The sequence below is a fragment of the Nycticebus coucang genome, chromosome 3 (assembly GCF_027406575.1).
Source record: "Nycticebus coucang isolate mNycCou1 chromosome 3, mNycCou1.pri, whole genome shotgun sequence".
Classification (NCBI taxonomy): domain Eukaryota; kingdom Metazoa; phylum Chordata; class Mammalia; order Primates; family Lorisidae; genus Nycticebus; species Nycticebus coucang.
In genome coordinates, this window is record NC_069782.1 from 106,011,222 (window position 1) to 106,033,349 (window position 22,128).

The following is a 22,128-nucleotide window of genomic DNA, read 5'->3' on the forward strand; positions in this document are numbered from 1 at the left end:
TGAGGTTCTTTCAGGCAGAGCTATCCTATCCAAGGTGGAAAAGCTAATGTGAAAAGACATTACCAGCAAGAGGAGCTCACCCAGGTAGCTCCGTAATAACTGCAAACTCCACCGCACTCGGTTGAGTTGAGTCACCACTGTGGTAGAACATCTGGTTGGAAAGCTCAGAATCCGTCATGCAGATGTCTTCCCTTAGGGATGCCTAATGTCACTGAGAGCACATCTGGGTGTTTGGAGGATCAGTGACAATTCTATTTTCTGCCATTCAGCAATGGATCATTGAGATCTTGGAAACATAGTATCTATTTCCTCTTACCCCAGCAGGGCAGCACTGGGGAAACACTCCTTGTGGCAATCAGTTCAAGTCAGACCTTTCTGGGCTCTGGAGGAAAGGGGGTCCTAAACTGACAGGCAGAGTCCAACTCATAGACATCCTTGTTGTGATAAACCAGGGGCTATCCAAAATAATCTACAGAGCAACTGAAAGTTTCTATAACTTTTATTTTTTTAAGCATTGAAAAGTTCCCAGCAGTGTGGCTGGTTGCCTGGGCTACAGTGTTATGTTGACAGCTCTGGGTCTTTCCCTGGCAGCTGAAGACCCTGACGTTGACCAATGAGAGGGAGTATTCTGCTCTGAACTTTCCACGGGGCTGGTGATTCATGTTGAAACCCATGCTTTCTGAATGCTGTGAATTCAGTGCCATGAAGCTGTTGAGGTATCTACATTCAAATTGGATTCCATTCACTTTAGGGTGTGATTAAACGTCTGAATCATAAAAAACTTGGGGTTGAATTTATGTGTCTTCTGAAAACACTTTTGAAGACTGATCGCTTTGACAAGGGTAATTTGATGCCTGAAATCAGGATAACAAACCTACAGGGTATCACCTCAAATACAACAAGGATCTGAGTACACAAATTTGAGAGTTGAGGTGGGTGGTCATTCTCAGACAAGCCTGCATATTTTTTCTTTTAGAAAACTTGAAGTTGGTGTTGGAAGGGATTTTGTGGTTTGCCATTACAATGGTTTTCGACTTCAAAGTACCTAAGCAGCATTTGGGATGCTTGTTAAAAAAATGTCCATTTCTGGGTCCTGATTTCTGATTCTGAAGGGCTGAAGTGGGATGTAGGAATTGTAGAGGCCCTGGGAGAAATACTGATCTAGTGGTTTCACATGTGAAGAAGTGATAGACCTCATCTCTGGCCTGCCTATCGCCAATAAGAGAGAGTCAAGACCCACAACTGGATCTCTGCTAGTTTTCCTCAGGAATGCTCCATCCCTACCTAGTTCATGCTAGTCTGGATTGACATTTATGACATGGAAATTATTAGTGGTATGAAAATCACACGTGCCAGGCATGGTGGCTCATGCCTATAATCCCAGCACCATGGGAGCCTGAGGAGGGAGAATTGCTTGAGCTCAGGAGTTTGAGTCTTGCCTGAATGAGAGTGAGACTGCCGACTCCTAAAAAAATGGAAAAACCCAGCCAGGTGCCTGTGATCCCAGCAGCTTCCAGATGTTGAGGCAGCGGGATGCCCACAGCCCCAGTCGGAGGTGGCAGTGAGCTATGATGCCACTGCACTCTGCTCAGGGCACTGGGTGGGATTCTGTAACAACAACAATAACAACAACAAAAGCAAAGAAATGAAAATAAAAGTAAATAAAAAAAAAAAGAAAGAAAGAAAAAAGTCACACATGCTGTGTTAGAAAAGAAAGGAAAATGGGGTGGCAGAAAGACTGACTAAAGTGGCATATTTTAATTTACCAGAAATGAGGTCAGAAGTTTCATTTGAAAATTTAAAATATTCTTTAGTATGTAGGGGTTAAACGGGAGATGCACAATGCTTCACATATTTGAGTCAATTTTAGGCAGTTGCTAACTTAGCAGTGTACAAAATATTTTTACTTTTGCATTTCCCTTTATAGATTTCTTTGGTTTTAAATACACTGAAATTTTAATTTAAATTGTCAGTGTATTTAAGTTCCAGAGCTGATAAAAGTCCCAGAATTGATGAAATTAAACACTTTCAAAATTTTTAAAATTATTGCTGGCAATTTGTATTCTTTAATTCTTCAATTTATAAATTATTTGCTTATGTCCTTTGCAATTTTTCAATTTCTAGCATTTTTGGTATTGATTTTAAAGATCTGTTCATATATTAAAGTTATTAACACCATATGTCATATATTTTGCTGAAAGTATTTGTCTTAATATTTTTGTTTTATTTTTATTTATGGTAAATTTTCATTTACATGGAGTAGTTTAAAATTTTTCTACATACAAATTAAAATTTTTCTTTTTGCCTTTTCTTTGTGATAATGTTTCACTAGTTGCATTTGTTAATGGTCTCCTTATCACAAAATCTGGAAAATAATTACTTATACTTTTTCATATTTTGCAGTTCTGATATTTGTGTTTAATGCTTTAACTTATTGGTATGCTTTTTAAAATGTAATACATAAAGCATAAATATATTAATATAACATATAAACATTATTTTTTCTTTTTCTTTCTTTCTTTCTTTTTTTTTTTTTTTTGAGACAGAGTCTCACCTTGTTGCCCTCGGTAGAGTGCCATCACCTCATAGCTCACAGCAACCTCCAACTCTTGGGTTTAAACAATTTCTCTTGCCTCAGCCTCCCATGTAGCTACAGGGGCCCACCACAGTGCCTGGCTATTTTTAGAGATGGGGTCTTGCTCTTACTCAGGCTTATCTCGAACCTGTGAGCTCAGGCAATCCACCTACCTTGGCCTCCCAGAGTGCTAGGGTTATAGGCATGAACCACTGCGCACGGCCTCATATAAAGATTTTTTAACTTAAATAATTAATTATTCCAACATCATTTTTTATAGATTACTTTCTAGTTGGTTCATACAATTCTTTTATTGTATACTTTACAGTGTTAAATACTTTTAAATGATTTTTAATTTCAATGAATATACATTTTATTTGATCCTTACAGCAACACTCTAGTATACTTATTTTTACCCCCAGTTTACAGATGAACAAACTAAGGCTTAGATAGTTCAAGATGCTTCTCAACTAAGAGACAGACCTGATGGGCATATCCGGATTGAGTGTCTCCAAAGTCCACAGACTCAGCAATAAATTCTTAGTATTAAGGCCATTTGGGGTTCTCTGTTCTGTTTCCTGAAATTGACTTCTATTTTAGCAGCAGTATCGTACTTTTAAATATTTTAGCTTTATAACATTTTTCAGTCTGAACGCCCTCATCCCTTATTACTCTTCGGCTTTTTGAATATTGAACTCTCACTGGTTCAATATTCATGCTGACCTCACACTAATATCAGCACGTACAAAAGTACTTCTAAGATTTTCAATGGAATTACATTTAAAACTTGACTCCTTTCCTACAGTTACATTTTCCATCCACTAAAGTGGCCTTTAGAAGAGTTTCCTAATTTTCAGACAGGTCCTTTACATTTCTTATTGCCACCGTAAGTATTTTGTGTGGTTGTTGCTATTGTGAGAGTTTTTTTTAAATTACATTTTCTAAACTCAATTAATTATAGAAAATCTATTTTTTAATATTTATTTTCCTATCTCATCTGAATCCTTATTGAATTTTTTAGAATACTTTTTCTCATAGGTGTTTGTTGTAGATAATCTTATAATCTACCAACAATAATGATTTTACCCTCACTTTAATTATTATACTTTTAGGTTCCACATGCTGTTTTATTGCAGTGTAGGAAAAGCAAAATGCTAGTGGTGGACGCAGCCAACCTGCCAGCTTGTCTGTCTGCCTCTGTTCCTTCTTTTGAAGTACCTCCTCTGTGCCAGACACCATGCAAGACCCTGGGGTCTCCAAGCAAGACAGAAACAGTTCCTGTCTTTCTAGAGCTGTAGCCTGGGCTGGAGAGACCAACATTAACTGGGTAATTATACAATTACTTCAAATCACACACACAAAAAATGATAAAAATAAAAAATTCAAATCACAACCTATATCTCATTCTTGGCTTTAATGGGAATACATCTAGCTTTCAGCTTTAAGCCAACATGAGATGCTTTTAACATGTTATGTTCTAGTTTTTTTTTTTTTTTTAAGTCAGAAATGTCTTTGTGTTTTAGGATAAGGCCCTTTATTGTTGCCTCCTTTTAACTATTCTCAATTTTTCTCATTTTATAAATAATAAACCCAAAACTCAGTAGGGTAAGGTGACATGCCAACATCACACACCTCAGTACTGCCAGGACAATGTGTCTGTATAACAGATACCACGGGCCTATCAATGTCAATGTCTCTAACTTAGTTGGGAAGCTTTTTATAGAACAAAAATCATTTCTGGGGTGCTCTTCATGCTTCCTTAGGGCCAGACAGTACTTGTTGCATCCCAATGATTGCTGCTATAAAGACACCCTGAGTGCCTACAGGGGTCGGGAGACTCCTCAGGTCTCTGGTGGGTTGGTCTGGAGGCTGGTAAATGACACCATTAACGGAAGGAGAGGGTGCAGCATGAACCTGACCTGTCACAAGTAGTGTTTATTTCTTCTCATTAGTTAAAAACAAATGTAGAGTGTATAGAAAACAAGAAGTTAAAAAAATCACCTTTAATCTCACCAAGAGACAGTCTCCCATTTCCTTTGAATGCTTTTTCTTTGTTTACTAATTTCCTCCCACAAAACACATATATTGAATGATAAAATTGCCTTTTTTTCATTTTCATAGCATCATGAACAATTTCCAAAAGCTGTAATTGCCTCATTGTTTTGTTTGTTTTGTTTTCCCAGTTTAGCACTGGCCTATGAGCGGTGCTTTGTGGTGCTCTGGTGATTCATCTGGCTATTCATTTTGAAAGAGTTCTAACAAATAAAGGAGCCCATGAGGACACCTTGAGTAAAGACACTTAACTAAATCTGAAATGGCCACACTTGGTTGAATGAGTGATGACCGTGTCATCAAAATTTCAGCAGAAAGGAAATGGCAATAATAATTCAATATGAGGCCAGCACCTTAAGAGCTGAATAGGTTTGGTTTCAAAAATGTCTAGCTATCTTTCATAGACATGTTGGAATGCAGTAGCTTTTGCTATGACAAACATTTTAAAAACACACCCACACCCAGAGATAATAATCAGCACCAGTAGCATAATCTTTGAAAATGAAGAAAAGTTCTATATATGTATCTATCATCTATCTATCTATCATGCATACCTAAATTTGGAAGGGAAGGATGCTGAGAGTGCAAAGACAAGATTTTTTTAAGGTACAAAATCTCATGGAGAAAAGATCATATTGTGTACTAGAAACAGTAGTTGACTAAGCAATAGCCCCTACATCTTTATTCTCTCTCTCCCTAACAGAATCCCAATTTTACTCAACTATTGGCTGTATCTTTTGGGGCCAATCTCAGTTGGTAAATCCTGACTCACCTAAATCAATCATGATGTTTCTATTTCCCTTGCCAGTATGTGGTTTAGGATTTACCTTGTCACATAATTATGGCTAAAGAGACACGGAAACATTCTCTTGCAAAGCTTTGGGAAAATTTTTTCTTATTCTTAAGATGAGATAGACCAGAAGAAAGAGCTCCTTTCCTTTGAGCATTTGGTCCTTTTGTGAGGCCACTGCTGCCGTCTTGAGACTATAAAGGACCAACTCTGAGGACAAAAGCTAAGAGAGAGTGGAGATGGCACCACGAATAGACAAACGGAATAATCTGGGTCCTCAATGACACCACTGAAGCTCCCTGTCTATGAAATTCCTTTTTTGTTAGTTAACACAGCGTACTTTGGGTATTGTTTAACCCTTGTGAGTTTAGGATTTTGCTCACTCACAACAAATAGCACGTTCACTGATTCCGCTAATTACACATAACAAGTCACAGGTGAACCACTAATGACTGAGCACATTGGAGGGAGGGAAAAGCCAAGTTCTACTTCTATGTCCAGCTCTATATATGCTCTGACTACACCTTTTATTTTAACCTATGGAACTATCTACTGTCCAAACCAGAATTATACTTCAGAAATAGTTATTAGTCTTTTGAACTGGGTATAGACAATGTCTATAGTAGCCAACACATCCATATTTGCTTGAGTGGGTATTTCATAAATAATATTTAGTGAATTAAGATCTATATAGCTGAAAAATGACCTTGGTCTAAGGGAAAAACTATCAGCAAATTAATAAATTGGGGTCTTGTATATACTTTCCTTACTTTATTAGTGAATTATAAAGCCAATCATAGACCTTTAAATAAAAATACTAACTTGAAGGAGAAAGTATGGAAGGTGTGTCCCCTGGTAGGAAATTCCTGAGTGTGTAGTTCATCATACTTGTGAGGCTCAATTATTTCATAGAATGTCCATTTAGGAGGGACTGTGCACTTATATAAACCAAGAAGTAATTACCTTATATTATAAAACTATAAGCAGGTCCCTGGTTAATGAATTTGCAAGTTGTTTTCTCAGTTTACAGGTATTGACCCATATGAGACATATTACATACTCATGGACACAGAGAGACATACCCATTGAGTTAATGAGAACAGCCTAAATGGCTGTTACGAATAGACCCAAGGATGAAGTGGCTTTAAGAAATGAGAGTTTATATTTATTGCCCATAACATAGTCTGGATACGTGCTTCAAGTTGGTGTTTCCTGTCTTGTGTTCATTCAGGAACGCAGGCTGACAACTGCACTGTGACCTTCAAATTGTCACTCTATTCACTGCCATGTAGCCAGTGGAAGAGAAGAGGAGCAGAGAGCATGGAGGAGATGGTGCCTGGTCTTGAGCAAAGCTCTTAAGGTGGCACATTTCACTTCTACCCACATTCCATGGGCTGAAACTTAGTCACCTGGTCCCACTTAACAACAAAAGGACCTGGGAAATGGAGTCCAGCTGTGTGCTGAGGCAGAATGGAGAACAGGCTTTGGTGGACAGCTTCAGACACACATGTGGAACAATAGAGCACCAGGCTGGAAAGAGATCCTGACTGGGGTGACCCCTTTCCTCATTCTTCCCACTGCAATTGAGATCATCTTTTCACAGTGTAAATATGCCTACCCTTCACCAAACACCTTCAAGTCTTGGTTTAAATCTTTCAGTAATTCCTCATTGTATTTCATTCGAAGACAAAACTCTTTATCCTGACCTACAAGGTTCTGCATTAACTAATCTCCATTTCTTCATCCTTAATTTTGAAAAATGCTTTCCTTTCCCTTTGGAGGCTCCAGCCTGTTTCGTCTTCCCCGTTCTATACATATTTCCATAGAGATTTTGCACTTGCTGTTCCTTTTGCCTGAAAACTTTTTTTTCTCTTCTCCTTGCTTAAGAGTAACCCAATTCATCCCAGAAGCGTGACTGTCCCAATCTTGGTCTTTGATTTGCTCAAACTTCTCTGTATAAATTCTCATTGCAGAGCTTTTTCTCGTATACCTTTTCTCATAGCACTCACTGCAGTTGTTGTTTTTATAATTATTTGTGTGATCAATTAAAATCCACCTCTCCTACTACACCAGTGTTTTTCAACTTTTATCTCATAGTACACTTGAGCCTATAGTTAAAATTCTGTGGCAATTTAAATGATATTGATTAAAAAAAAGAATATACTTACTATGCTTTGAACTTCTTTCAAAAATAATTTAAATAATGATCTTTAAAAATTTTTGTGGCACACCTAAGATCCACTCTGGCACACTGGTATGCTGCAGCACACTGGTTGAAAATCACTGCACTAGACTGTCAACTCCTTGAAGGCAGCGGTTATCTGTTTTTGCTGATGCGTGCTTTGTGTAGCTTTGACACACAGAAAACACTCAGCAAACATTTATTGACTATAAGCAGACTTGAATAAATGAATGATGATCTGGACTCTAGTTTGGACCTCATCACAAATTGCCTGTGTGATCACAATGTCTTTTCACTTTTCTGGGCCTCAGTTTCTTCATTGTGAAAGGACTGAACTAGACGATGGTTAGGGCTTTTACCATTACGATCTTATGTTGCTACTATTTAAAAAATAAATCCCGTTGTTCATACTTTTGCTTAACCATTCAATTATGTTTCCTAAGCAGATGTAACAATTCCTGAGTCTGGCAAAGTGGAGTCAGAACACTTTTTATTCTTTTACTTTTAATTTTTGACTATTATAAATTCACTGCAAACTTTAATTTTATTCTAATCCATAAAGTCCAATAACAAATGAAAAAAAGATCATGTTAATTAAAAGTAGTATCATTTTTTGTACCAAAAATGATAAGGAATGAAAATTCTCAAATGTTTTGTTGGTCATTGGGAGGGATTAACTCTTGTTTGGGAAGATGAGTGTTATGTTGCTTTTGTTCTGGTTGAATTTGGGCTTTGGTTTTTTTGAAGGCCACCCATGTATTAACATGCATTAATATAAACCATCACCAGTATAAGAACAGGAACTATTTTTTTCTCCCTTTCATGTTAAGATGGATATTCAAGAAGATTAATATCCAATTTATTTTAAACCTTTAATATGGTGATAGGATGGCATGTAAGGTGATCATTACAAAGCCTCATTTAAGTAGCTGGATAGCACTAATTTATTGATCTATTGTGCTTTTCTTATTATAGAAGACAAGGAATGCTCATTTAGAAAAGTCTTAGCAGGACCCAGAGGAGATTTACTTCACTGTGAGCAATATGAGGGACCGAGACCATTCTCTAAAGGGTTGGTTGATCTCTTCATTTATGATTAAGTGGTAGACTTTATTACAGTGTCATGTTATGGAGAGTTAGGTGCTAAAAGAAATCAATCCACTCTCTGCTTTTATGAAGCATGCACATTTTTGGAAAGGAGTTTCAACTGCTACCACAGAACTGAGAAGGTAGGGAGAGGGCAGGATTGATGAAATTTGCAATTAATTCTTTAAAATGGGATTGTTTAGCTTGTCCTCCTCCTTAATGAGCATTTTTTCCCCTCTCCAATTTGCAAGATGTCTATATTGGATTTTTCATGTGTCATTTAGAAGCGAGCACCATTCCCTTAATGATGAAATCTGACTTTAGGCATCTTTGCTTCTAATTATTTTTGTTCTGGTTTGACCATGCTTCTTTTTTTAAGTGAGTAAGTTTTATTTTTGAGTTATAGAAAAATTGAGCAGATAGTACCTAGAAAGTGTCCTGACTAAATTATAGGCAAGATTAAAAAGAAACAATGACCACCGGAGTATTTTTACTGTGCATTCTCTAAAGCTAAAAGTGATCATAAAACTCTTTGGCAGCTTTGACAAATAAAATATGATAAACCAATCTTCTCCACTGAAGGTTCTTATGTGAAAAAGAAAGGGCTACTGTAAGCTAGAGAGATTTTAATATTCTCTTTGTTTTGAAATCTGTGAATTTCAAGAAGATGGGATGATTTTGATCTAGATTTATTTCCTGAGGTAACTTAAATTAATAGGTATTTTGGTTCCCATCAAAGTGCCCTGACTTCTCTTATTTAACAAATGAATGTTCAGAAAAAAAAAAACCAAAAACAAAAAACGACTTTCATGTCCAGAAGATATCTTCTAGAGACTTTGAAATTTGAGATGTCAGAATTATTTCTCCTTTACAATTGTTGGGAAAAAGTAGCACGTTTATTCTCTAAGGGAACTGAAGCATAATGAAATGCAATCTAAGAACATGCAAACTTATTATCTACCAGGACGGTTGAATGGTTCTGATCAAATGGAGGATAGAAATGAGGGTATTATATTTGGATTTTGGAAAAATGACTCCACAGTTATGTTTAGGCACAATAGTGCCTGCAAATACCTGAAATAGGGGCAGTCTGTGGCTTCCCCGTAACATAATGAACATATTTGCTCTTTGAAACTTATCATGGGGTCTAGGCCAAAAGACCCCCAAATTATTCTGGCAAATAAAACAAACACATCTTACTGTGGATGATAAGAAAAAAGGTGCTCCTGACTAAGTTACAGTTGGGTATTATTTTTTAATTGACATTTTTGGAGGGCTGCCTTTGTGCCAAAGACTACTTAGAAGTGTTAGACCTTGTGACTTAAAAAACATCAAAAATTTTATTTATTTTTCCCATTCTTAGAAATTGCTAAGAAGTGGTAATATTACATTACTGGCAAAGAGAATCTTTATGAAAAATTCTCCTTTCTTAGGTCTCCACGGACAGAAGCCTTGTTGCCAGGGAGCTAACCTTTAAAAAAGATGTGCCTGGTATCACTTGCTACTTAAAACTTGTCAACAATTTCTCATTGTCTTTAGGTTAAAAATAAAAATCTGTAACGTGGTCTGTAGCCCTATAAGAGCTCTGGTTCTGGCCAGTCGTTCAACTCCAACTTGTGTCCTAGGGACTTTGTCCACGTTTGTCTAAAATGAATCTGCCTTCATCTTCTTCTGTCCACTTAAATTCTACCTGCCTCTCAGATCCCAGCCCAAGTGCCCATACCCAGAGGATGTGTCCCTGACCTCTCCGGACGAGGCCAAACTCCATTGTTCTGTATTTTGACAACAGCCTGAGGCATGTCTTTATCACAGTCTTAGCTGTCTGGCCCCACTAGGTTATTAGGGCAGAGACCAAGCTCTTTGGGGTGACCACTACATGATCATATAAACATTGGAGGTGCTCAATGAATGAATGTACAGAATATAAGTAAATGAATGGAGATGAGTTATACGTTTTTCCCTGCATAAATTTTCTAAATGCTTAATATGGTCATTAGCATAAGCAAGTTTGTTCCCTTATTATAATTAGTAAGGAAAAAGAAAGGTCAGCTTTCACTTTATTTCATGTCAGTGATGAGATAGTCAGATGAAGATAAAGGTTAAGTATGTGAGTTTTCTAATCATAGAGGCCCAAGTTCCAAACTTGATTCTACCCCTTATTGGCGGTATGATTGTGGAAAGTTACTTAAACTTTCTCTACATTTCAGTTTCAACATCTGGGTTTGAAGCCCGATTCACTACCTATTAATTGTGTAACTTGGTTTAAGTTAATAAACTATAAAATGAAGTCAATATTATCTATCTGTTTAACTCATAGGGTTAATAGGAGGATTGAATAAACATGTATGTGTGTATAAATATTTAAAATATATAATCAGTAACATATGCTTTGCTTATAAACATAGGAAAAAGTGCATCTGTAGTAAAATCCATGTGGAGTAAAACAATAAAAGCGAATTAAAACAATAGTGCAATGTTATTGTCTATCGATCAATCAGAATACCAAAGACAAAATATTGGTTAATGCATGTTGTTGGTAACATTGTAGATAAAGACACATTCTTGTACACTGTTGATGGGCACACATAATGGTGAAATATCTTTGACAACACCTAACACAACTGCAAGTGCACACACAATTTGACCTAGGAATTCTTCCTCTAGAATTTCATCTTACAGGTATCATTGTACATACCCACAAAGAAGTAAACACTAGGATGGCAAAGCAGCATGCCGGTAACAATTATTGGAAACAATAAAGAGTTCAGCAACACAGCAGCAACAATAAAGAGTTCAGTTGAAAGTTACAGAACTGATGGAATGAAATATTATATGGTCATTAAAATGTACTGATAGGATTACAGGGGTATTTGCGAAACTTGGTAAATGTAGAATGTAAATGTTTTGGCACAGTAACTGAGATAACGCCGGAAAGGCTATGTTAACCACTGTGATAAAAATGTGTCAAATGGTTTATGAAGTGAGTGTATGATGCCCCATAATCATATCATTGTATACAGTTATGATTTAATAAAAAAAAAATAAAGAGTATTAATAATTGCTGAAAAAAAAATGTACTGATAGGGAATTATTTCATGATATATTAGTTGATGAAAAAAGCAATGTAAACTGCAATACAAATTGTGTAAAAAAAATCGCCCATGAACATCCAATTGTTTGAATGGGCAAAGGTTTATGGAAATCTGTGGTTGTTTTCTCCAAACATTATTCAACCTCAAAGTTGGGGTGCCTCAGAGATTGCTCTAACATGAACGTTGCAGTACAGCAGAACGGCTATGAAGGGAGGGTTTCAACAGAGTGGGAAAGTTTTGCACACTGTAAATGGTAAACAGATACCAAACCCCACAATAAACCCCTCTAATAAGAATTTATTGGTTTCTTGTAACTAAATGTTCTCTCTAATACTAAGGGTCCTCATAAGAAAATAAGTATTATCTGCATTTAATAGATGAGCAAATAAGGTCACACATTAGCCAATGGTGAAACCAACACCAAACACTATGAGTCTCAGTCTGGAGGCCACAGCCTTCGGCATGTTTATAGTGTGTTGTCTCTCTGCAGTGTTTAGGGATCCTCTTGGTATTTTTAATTCAGTTTTTGAGCCCTAATACTCTTTGTTATCTCTGCTCAAATAAACACCCTTTTTTTTTTTTTTGAGACAGAGCCTCAAGCTGTCGCCCTGGGTAGAGTGCCATAGCACCACAGCTCACAGCAACCTCCAACTCCTGGGCTCAAACGAGTCTCCTATCTCCGCCTCCCAAGTAGCTGGGACTACAGGCACCCACCATAATGCCCGGCTATTTTTTGGTTGCAGCCGTTATTGTTTTGCGGGCCCGGGCTGGATTCGAACCTGCCAGCTCAGGTGTATGTGGCTGGCGCCTTAGCCGCTTGAGCCACAGGCGCCGAGCCAACACCCTTTATTAGAAGTGCAGGTCTACCCTGTGCCAATGATTACACTTGAAGATGTGTTTGGTGATTTCTAGAAACTTTATTCCCTGTTTGCAGTTTCCCCAGTTTTGTTTCACTGTTTTCCCTGAAGAAAAGACTGGTTGACAGACTTGTGAGCCCTCTAAGTGATCTCTTGGTGACACCATCAGCGTTTTCCTTCAGGAACGGCTGCTCAGGAAGAAACACATCTCCAGGCCTTATAGCCTTGGAACTGGATGAACAATAAACAAGGCTTTATCTTCGGATGTGCTCTGACTTTGCCCATCAGCATAGAGAACATTACCAAATGCTGCCAATTTATCTGTGACCTGAATGAGTATGTTTGGGCCATTCCTTCAACAGTGCTGGAGAAGGTAAGGTTATAGCTGATATTTATCCAAGTTCTACCTACATGCAAATACTGTACAACCTGGAAAGTTCTCAAAGAAACTGCTCCCTCCTAGCAGTGTTCCCCATTCTAGAATACTCTGAAGTCTGAGTAAGACCTTTGGAAAGGGCTTTAGGTAGTAATTTGCCTAACTGGGGACAATCCATTGGTAAATGGGTATTTTTCTTTTGAAATTATACTTTTTATTAAAGGTATTTAAAGGCTTGAGACATTTTTCAATCATTCCACTGCGATGTAATGGTTAATTTTAGGAGCTCTGTGAGTTTGATTTGTATTTAAGAGTTTTACAATCTATATATAGGTTGGTCTTTAATAACCATTTATATATTGCTTCTTTTTATATAGGTCATGTATTCTCCTGGGAGAGTAACAAGATTAGAAATAACAAATACAGTACAGAATAATTAAAGTGCTTCAAACTGCATTATATAATTTCAGAAAATTGGTTTCACACTGAAACGTTTAAACAGGAAAACCAAATGATTTAAGTTAAAAGAAAAAAAAAAAACCTCTCATATATGCATTTGAATTGCCACTGTTCAGCAAAATTTATCCTCAGCAGTGTGGCATCTCCTCACAGTGCTTCAGGAATGTGGTGGTACATTTGGGTCAATATGGATACAATTATTATTATTTTTCTTTATTTCTGGCTATTTAAAAAGTTGGCTTCCTTCTCCTTGAAGATGAATAGCATTTATTGGTCAAAACGTCAAAGGACTACTGTAAAAGTAATTGTATTTTTATATGTAATTCTCCAAACTCTTATATACAAAATGTTCTTATTACACTCAGTGCAATAAATTCAGAGGCTGTTAGGAGCCAGGAGATAGCAAAATTGGGGCTAATACTTTTCTAATGACTTAGGAGAATAAAAAGTGGGGCTCGGGTTTTCCTTTCGCTACCAAGGGAAGGTGATACCCGTGCTCTGGAGAGTCTGTTATTCTGGATGGATTTTTTTTTGTTTCTGTGAAGTTTAGCATCGCTCTCCCCGTACCGGTCTTCAGGCCTTTTTCAATTTTTCTATTCGTGTATTAAAGGCCTCCTCCCGTATTTGCAGCTTTTCGTTTATCTCGGTCTGTGAAGACAATCGTAAAAAAGTGGTTATGATGGAGCTATCTTTGGCTGCACGTTGTCTTTGTGGTTTTGACATACTATAGTGCCTAAAGACAGACATTATCCCTCACATACCTTCCTGTTTTGCAGACATAGCTGTGTTTCAGCCTGTAGTGATGTGATAACACTTTATCATATTTCTCTGCACATTCCCAATGTATAGCATGTCTGCTATGAACAGGAAGTGGTATTTGGACAGCCATTTTTCACATAGCCTTGTGTTGGAAGATAGGATGATTTATCTGTATTTTCAGATGGACTTTCCCAATAAGCCCCAAATCAGAATAACTGCTTTGGGCTCAGTTATTGCAGTGTCGCCGCCCCACCCCCTCCCACCCCTCGGCAATGGATGTTTTTGTCTCCCTGCAATACATTCTAAATGAGATCCCAGAAAGCGTCTGTTGTGAAATAACAACACAAATAATCTCACAATTAGAACAATTCTCATAATTAAGAGTATTCATCAGACATTATAAGGCTTGGAATGATGCCACTTTGTGGTATATTTTTGGTGGGAAAAGAGTAAGCAATTGCTGTCAGGTTGTAGTGATTGCTGTGGCTGTGATAGCATTTAGCCTCTGGCAGAAATATTCTGTGGACTAACATTGCTACCTACACAATTCAGAAATACTTTCACATTATCTGAACATTAGTGGTGCTGGAAAGTCGTCCTCTTTTCTTGATGGATAATAAAGTTACCTACAGAGAAACCGGTGGTGGTGACATGGCAAAATTGTTGCTTTTCTTGTTGCTGTTTAGGTGATTTAAAAAACGTCTCCACCAAGTCTATCAAGAGTGGTTTATATAGATATTTGTTCCTAAATTCCAAGTTTAGATTATTAATATTTATAATATAATTGGAGGTCCTTAGGGTAAGCGTACTTTGGTAAACTTTTATTCTTTCACTTTAGATGGAAGAAATTTAAACAATCAAATACTTTTGCAAGCCCAGGTATAAATTTTTGTATTTATTTGTCTATTAACTTATTTAAGAGTGTTATAACTACCTGTTGTAACAGGTAGTTTTGAAATGTCCATGCTGCCTCATCTGATTAGATTTTATTTTACCTCACAGTAAGAGTTGATATTTCTGGAAAGATCATATTCATGTCACCAGTTCTGCATTCAGAGTTCACAAGAATATTAGTCTCTTCTGGTTCACGTTCTATTACGCCCTAAGATCAAGCTCTGGCCTCTGGTTTCTTCTCTTTTCCTGCCTTGGTGGTTGGGTTGAAGAGGCAAGGAGGGATGAAATGGTTCTCCAGGTTACAGAGGAACCCTTTCTTCAGGATTCACTGACCACCCCATACATGGCTGTGGTAGAGAGGACAGAAGCACTGGTCTAGGAGTGGGGAAACCTTTGGACTAGTTCAGCTGTGTAGCTTTAGGCAAGTTCCCTAGCTCGTGTCTGAAAAACTAAATAGGGGAATGGGATTATGTTAACATTACACTTTAGTTTTCAAGTTCATAATTCTGACTCCAAAATTTGTGATGTATTTCACCAATGTTGTCTTTCATTGTCATGATGCTTTGAAATATTTCAAAAATTGCTACTTTCATTCCTTTTCAGCTGAGGGCTGATGTGCACTCATCACCTACCAGCTGCAGTTTCACTGCCTCACTAGGGCATTCACATTAACCTGGAGGCCTTTCTGGTACTTCAGTTATCTGTCAAAACAGTGTGGGCCTCGGAGAAAAAATTCATGAAGGTGAGATGTGCCTAAAAGAGTATGCTGGCAGAGTGGAGTAATGTCTCGGTCACTAGACCTTAGTGACTGCTGGCTTTAGTTCAGGCCCAAGCAGCAGAACCTGGACCAACAGACTCCATGGCTAGACAAGGACAGGCTGTTATTATCCAGCCATGTCTCCTTTTCATTCCTCAGAACACTGCTGAACAGACACATTATCCCACAACCACTGGGGCTGGGGCTGCTTCTATTTCCTTTAGGAAACTAGGGAAACCCATGACCCGGGGTCAATAGCCTCTTTGACGGTTACCTATAGATGATCTCACGTCTCAGCTCTTCTAACCTGGAAAATCCAAGTTGACCTAAAAATACCTGGAGTTCTAAGATGGCCAACTTCCCTCAAAGTTTTCATGTTATTTTACCCTATTTGATGGGGGCAAGTACCAACATTTAATGCAAGAGTTTAGTGTGAGCATTCATATTTCTCTGAAAGGTAATTCAGCAACTATATTAAAATTTGCTCCACTGGGTATAATTTTTATTATGCAACTCTGGCCAAAATAATTTCATATTGAATTTATCTTTAAAATTAAAATACCTTAACTATATAGGCTTAAAATATTTGCTCTATTCAGTATAATTTTAATTAACATCTCAGGGCCAAGATAACTTCATTCTTAATGAATTTCTAAAACTAGCAAGTAAGTCAATGGGAAAATAAGTGAATTAACATGAAAAATTCAAGAATTCACATTACATTTACAGAGGTTTCTGTAATATGCAGGGTAAAACATGCCTAAAAACATACAGAGAAAGAGCTCTGAAAAAAACTGTACTTAAGACATGAATGCTCTGCTGCTTTTTCCTACATAAATGTCATAATAGTATGATTTTTAAATAAAGAAGGGGAAAAAACTATGAATAAATTTTAAACATCTTACAAATAACAGTTCATGAAATGGTCCCACAGCAGGTCAGTGTGTTCAGAGGGCATATCTATAGTGACAGCTAACTCCCCTTAGAAGAGATACAGTAGTTTTTAGAGCCAGAAACACTGGAAGGCAGGTTTTAGACATGGAAAATAAGGGAGCCATCTAAAATAGGAGGAGAAATTTCAGTAAGCAGAGAGTAAATTACCCAACTTGGAATTCGACCAAGACATAGGGTAAACACTGAAAAAGTGCCACACCGCTGGAGTATTAAAATCCAAAGTAGTCTGGTCACGATATTAGAGGTTGTGTGGTTTTTGTGGGTAATGCTGGAATTAGAACTAGAATCCAGTTCACGGCTCCCATTCAGGGCCTTTCATTAGCTGTTGACCCCAGAAACTCAGGACAAATGACTTTCTGTGTCTTACATTTCAATTTATCAGGGGAAGTGCCTGCCTAACTTGTATGAAGTTTACTGGGATTACTCAGAGTAAACATGTAAAAAAGGGGTTTACTATCTTAAGACATTATGCGAATCCATGTCATCATGTCATGGGGTGGTGCCTGTGGCTCAGTGAGTAGGGTGCCGGCCCCATATACTGAGGGTGGTGAGTTCGAACCCGGCCCCGGCCAAAACTGCAACAACAAAAACAACAACAACAAAAAACTGGGAGCAAGCAACCTGGGCGCTGTAGCTAAGTGGTTAACGCACTGGCTCCACATACAAGGGGTGGCAGGTTCAAACCTCACCTGGGCTTGATCAACAACAAGAATAACAAAAAACTGGGAGTAATTAAGCCCAGGCTGATGTCCATAAATTCACACAATATGGCAACGACTGTGGCCCATACAGGGTCTGCAACCCTTGTTTTGGCCCAAGTTTTCTCTATGCCTAATTACACTTAGGTGAGCCAGGTAAAGAACTTGAAAGATGTCTCAGGCCAATGGGAAGACAGCACACACATGCAACAATGATCATGTTCCTTCGAAGTAGGGGTATAAATGCTACAGTCTCTAGTATTTAAAAGAAAAAAGTGAATGGATAGTTAGAACTGTACTGCTCACTACATGGAACACAGCCTTGGTAAAGATGTTTTTAATCTTGGAGCACTGAAAACAATCCGATTATTGTCTAGTGGTTCCTCAGAAATAATTTCAGAGCTGTGCGAGCACAAAGAAGCTCAGGGCCATGATTATACATAAACTATATTTAGATGAAATGTTATCAAATCTAAAAAGGAGATATGTTTCGAACTTCAGCTTAATTCAACTGCACTCTGCCCTTTCACACAGTAACCGGTTATTACATTCATGGGGTTGTTAACAATAAAGCTTTGTGTGAAACGTGTTCTTCCACTATTTCTGGTAAACACTAAACACCCCTTATTAAGCCAAGGACTTTGGCTGATTCTGTTGGCACCAAATCATTAAACGTTCATGTAAATAGTGCAATAACATTTGATTATTAAACAAGTAACAAGGTATGCTTATGCCAAGCTGATCTTTTACTCCTCTGAATTGGTTGTTAACACTGTTAATATATGGTCTCATGCTCAGATGACAACTAAATCTTCCCCTGAGATGCATTAGCATTTTTAAAATGCACTATGTTGTCCTACTGATTTATGGTCATTTCTAGAAGAAATTGAAAATTTACTCATAATATTCAATTTACTTATTTAATCATTTGGCCTAGAAAATCATGTGAATTCCTGTAAGTCTTTCTGTTGAGGTAGAAACGGTTGTTTGTTAGATGTTTGGACAGGATGAGAAAGAATTAAGGATAAAGCTGAGCCATTTGATCAATCTTGGCAGCTGCTACTGAGATGGCTGCTGCCATGGCCGTTTTCACGTAGCCATTGGTGTAAATTGCTTAGCTATTAGTGAGATGTGGAAAGGGACAAACTGTCTGAAAAGGAGTTCAAATACTTGAAACCTTTTCTTTAGAAATTTGGTGAGAAGATTTAGCTTAAGAATTATGGTTAGTGGGCGGCGCCTGTGGCTTAGAAGGATTCGGGCGCTGGCCCCATATGCCGGAGGTGGCAGGTTCAAACCCAGCCCTGGCCAAAACTGCAAAACCCCCCCAAACAAACAAAAAAAAGAACTATGGTTAGATCGTCAGCGTTTACCATTTACAAATGTGCTCCAATTACTTTTGCTTGAGCAATGTTTATAGTTTGACAAGGTATGAAGCCTTTACCATGTTAGCTTTTAGGTTTCAATGTTGAATGATGTTGTAAACCGATAACACACACCACACTAGATGCTGTTGACAAATCTCCTTGTGGTCTTACTGAATATCAGATGACTAAACTGAGAATTATGTGAAGAGGTTAAATTAACTCCCTCATAAGCATCACTCTTGCTGGCAGAGTGTGGGTAATATTTACAGACACTAAGATTGAGGTTGGCCAATTAACCAGTAATAAAGTAATTTAGTATACTATCAACACTCAGTACCTGAAAGCTCATTAAAATGCCATCTGTGACTTCACCCAGCACTGACTTTACATCTTCAATGGTGAAACCAACTAAAGGTTCCATGTCTGAAGTATCATTTTCTGGCTGGTACTCCTCAGGCCCTTGTTCTTGATCCAGCTCCTAAAATATTGAAAGTAAACAATACTCTGGTGATTTCTAGAGAATTCAGTTATTTACATGGGACCTCAAAGTTCTGTCGGATGCTTTTCTACCAGGAACAATATCAACCTGGAGGGAGATTCTGATTTGACATTACCCTGCATTTGCATCATTATTTATGAGGGTTGTGACTGAGCAAGTCATGGTGCCAAGGTAGTATATACCTTTGGGAAACATGAAGGTGGAGACTAGCTGGCCCATCTTTGAATTAACAGAGAAATATTTGTGTTTCATTGGAAAAATCAGAGACAAAGAACATGGAAGACCTTTTAGTTCATTTCCTTCCACCCCAAGAGAATATTATGCTGAGGTAAGGAGAATGAAAAGACAGAAGAAAACATACCTTTGTTTCCATTTCCAATGTTGGGGGTGGCTCTATGAATGTTGAGTAAATATCAAATGAGATTCCTTCTTCCAGAGGATCTGGGAAAGGGCAACCTGGAGGCTTGACAACCTCTATCACTTGCTGGAGGGGAAGAAAAGAGCTGAATTTATGACACAGCCTGTAGTGAGCAACCACAATTTCAGTTTCTTTTTATATGTACCATAGTTCCAATCTGTGATCTTTCAATGCCATCTCCTCTGAAATCTTGATGCCATCCCCTCTTGGCTCTCTAGAACTTTGTGGATTCCATATCTCACAATCAGCATTTTGTTTCCCCACTGTCTTATTTTCTTTCTTTACTATGTGATTTAGTATTTCACTTTGTATTTCCTTGGTCTTGGTATCCCCTTCCTCCTGTCTACACGCTCTCTGTAGGTAGAACCAAGTTTTGGACACCCTGAATGCCTTCTCCAGTTCTGGCAGAAGGATAGGTGCTTATTACACTCAACATCCTAGTGGAGATGATACAATTTAGCAGAATGCAGCTGTTTGGAGACTGATAATGAAGTGATTATCAAGAATTTGGTGATAGGGACATTAAAGTATCTAAAGGCTAACATAGGGTCTCCCCAAAGTCACATACATAGGGAAATGGGAAATTGCAGATAAATGTAACTTTATTTACAAAATATTCATTACAAAGTATTTACAAAATATTCTCTACATGTTGGCCACCTCTTTGTAAAATTTTGGGCCACCCTGTATATGAAGACAGGGCACAGTAGCTCACAGAGATTTGCCACAAACAAGGAGGGCAGGGTAAGGCTTTCACTGTAAGCATTTAATAAGTTTTTAGTAAGAGTGTGCTAATCATGAAGCTGAGGGCTAGTCAACCAACAATGGGAATGAAGACAAAGGAGAGCCAGTGAAGCCCATTTTGGTAGTGCCCATCCCAACATGATTTGGGGGAGAGAGAGGAGATAAGTGTACTAATGGCAAAAAAAATCTGAATCATTCAATTAGCTCCTCTTGTTCTAATGTTTGACAAGCAACACCTTGATCATAATTTGATTTTCCATCTCAATTGATCTGTAAAGACAGGCCCATTTAAGTGTTCTGATTTTCATGCCTGTTACATTCCTCACTGAAAATCAATAAATTGTTCTAGTTTATGTAATAAATTCTCATGAGCTCTGTTACTGTGGCCCTGAGATGAAGTCACCCCGCTGTCTGGTGACAGAGTTAGATTCTGAGCTTACAAGTCTGGAAATGCATAAATTCACTAAGTAATTATCATCCTGCGAAGCCTGAAAAAGTAGTGAAATAATTGTATATTTATTCCTAGCTTCTCTACAATATTTCAAACAAACTTACATGTTACATTTCATCATTTAAAAATTAATGTTTTTGGTTTACAGTTTGAAATGTACTGGATGCTAAGTTTTTCTTGGTCTTACCAATGTGTGTGTGGATTTTGCATTGAATTAAGATTATTAATTTTAACTTGATTTTATAGAAATTCACTGCTTAGTGTAAATATACACGTCTTAACTTTACAGGTGAGGAGATTTGGAAACCAAGAGGTTAAATGATTGGCCAAAGGTTAAATAATTACTTGGTTTCGGGGCTGGGAATTAAACCCTGGTGTGCTGACTTCTTGGCCTATGCAGTTTTCAGTAAACTGTAATACGTCACTACATTGCCATATTTGGAAATTATTGATATTATTAAGCACTTAATTTTTGTTCTGTTAGCTGACATCATTCCAGATTGTTTATCTTACGTTGACTAAATGTTAATCAAAACAGAATATTGAGAAAACATATAAGAACAGTTTTCTTCTCTCATCACATTCACGACCCATTGCATCTTTCCTAAATGGGGCATACAAGTATTTTCATCTTCCTACAAAATGATTTGTACCTTTTCTCACCACTCTTGTTTCTCATCCTCCCACACCTTCTATTGCTTTTTGTTTACCAAGCTAGGAAAAGGAGACAGATAAACATATTTTAGTGGCCTCTGAAACATTAGAGGTAAACTAAAAAAGCTGCAAATGGGATGAGAGGCAGGGCCCATGAGGAGGTGTTTATTTAGTGGTACAGACTTTAATAGAGGGTGAGAAACAGGAAGTCTGGGGAGAGGAGGGTGAGTGAGAAATTGAAAAGAAGGAAAAGGGATAGAATAGAAGTCACTGATTTCAGGCACTGAGAAAATCATCATGAGCTAATATGTAAAGTTATTTTTTTTAATGAAGCAGAGCTGATCTGGTCTGCTGTCATCATGTTGGTCTTGCTGCTGTGCTTCCGTACACACAGGCTAGGCCTTTCTGCTAATCTGCCCTCTCCCTGGAGGATGTTGTCTGTAGATTGCCCCTCCGCCCTGGACAAG

The 22,128-nt window shown here is 37.7% G+C and overlaps 1 protein-coding gene across 3 annotated transcripts in view; it reads right to left on the reverse strand.

The window, feature by feature from the left end:
• Nucleotides 1-13,292: 13,292 nt before the first annotated feature.
• CABCOCO1 (ciliary associated calcium binding coiled-coil 1) overlaps nucleotides 13,293-22,128 on the reverse strand; it is a 124,004-nt gene continuing 115,168 nt past the window's right edge. For 2 of the 3 annotated variants that reach the window (XM_053586044.1, XM_053586042.1), the window contains 3 exons: nucleotides 19,756-19,878; nucleotides 19,233-19,373; nucleotides 13,293-14,117 (listed from right to left, as the gene is read on the reverse strand). In XM_053586044.1, coding sequence (XP_053442019.1) covers nucleotides 14,043-14,117; nucleotides 19,233-19,373; nucleotides 19,756-19,878 — 339 coding nt within the window. In that variant the 3' untranslated portion in view covers nucleotides 13,293-14,042. The remainder of the gene's footprint in view (nucleotides 14,118-19,232; nucleotides 19,374-19,755; nucleotides 19,879-22,128) is intronic. The other variant, XM_053586043.1, reaches the window with a different exon arrangement.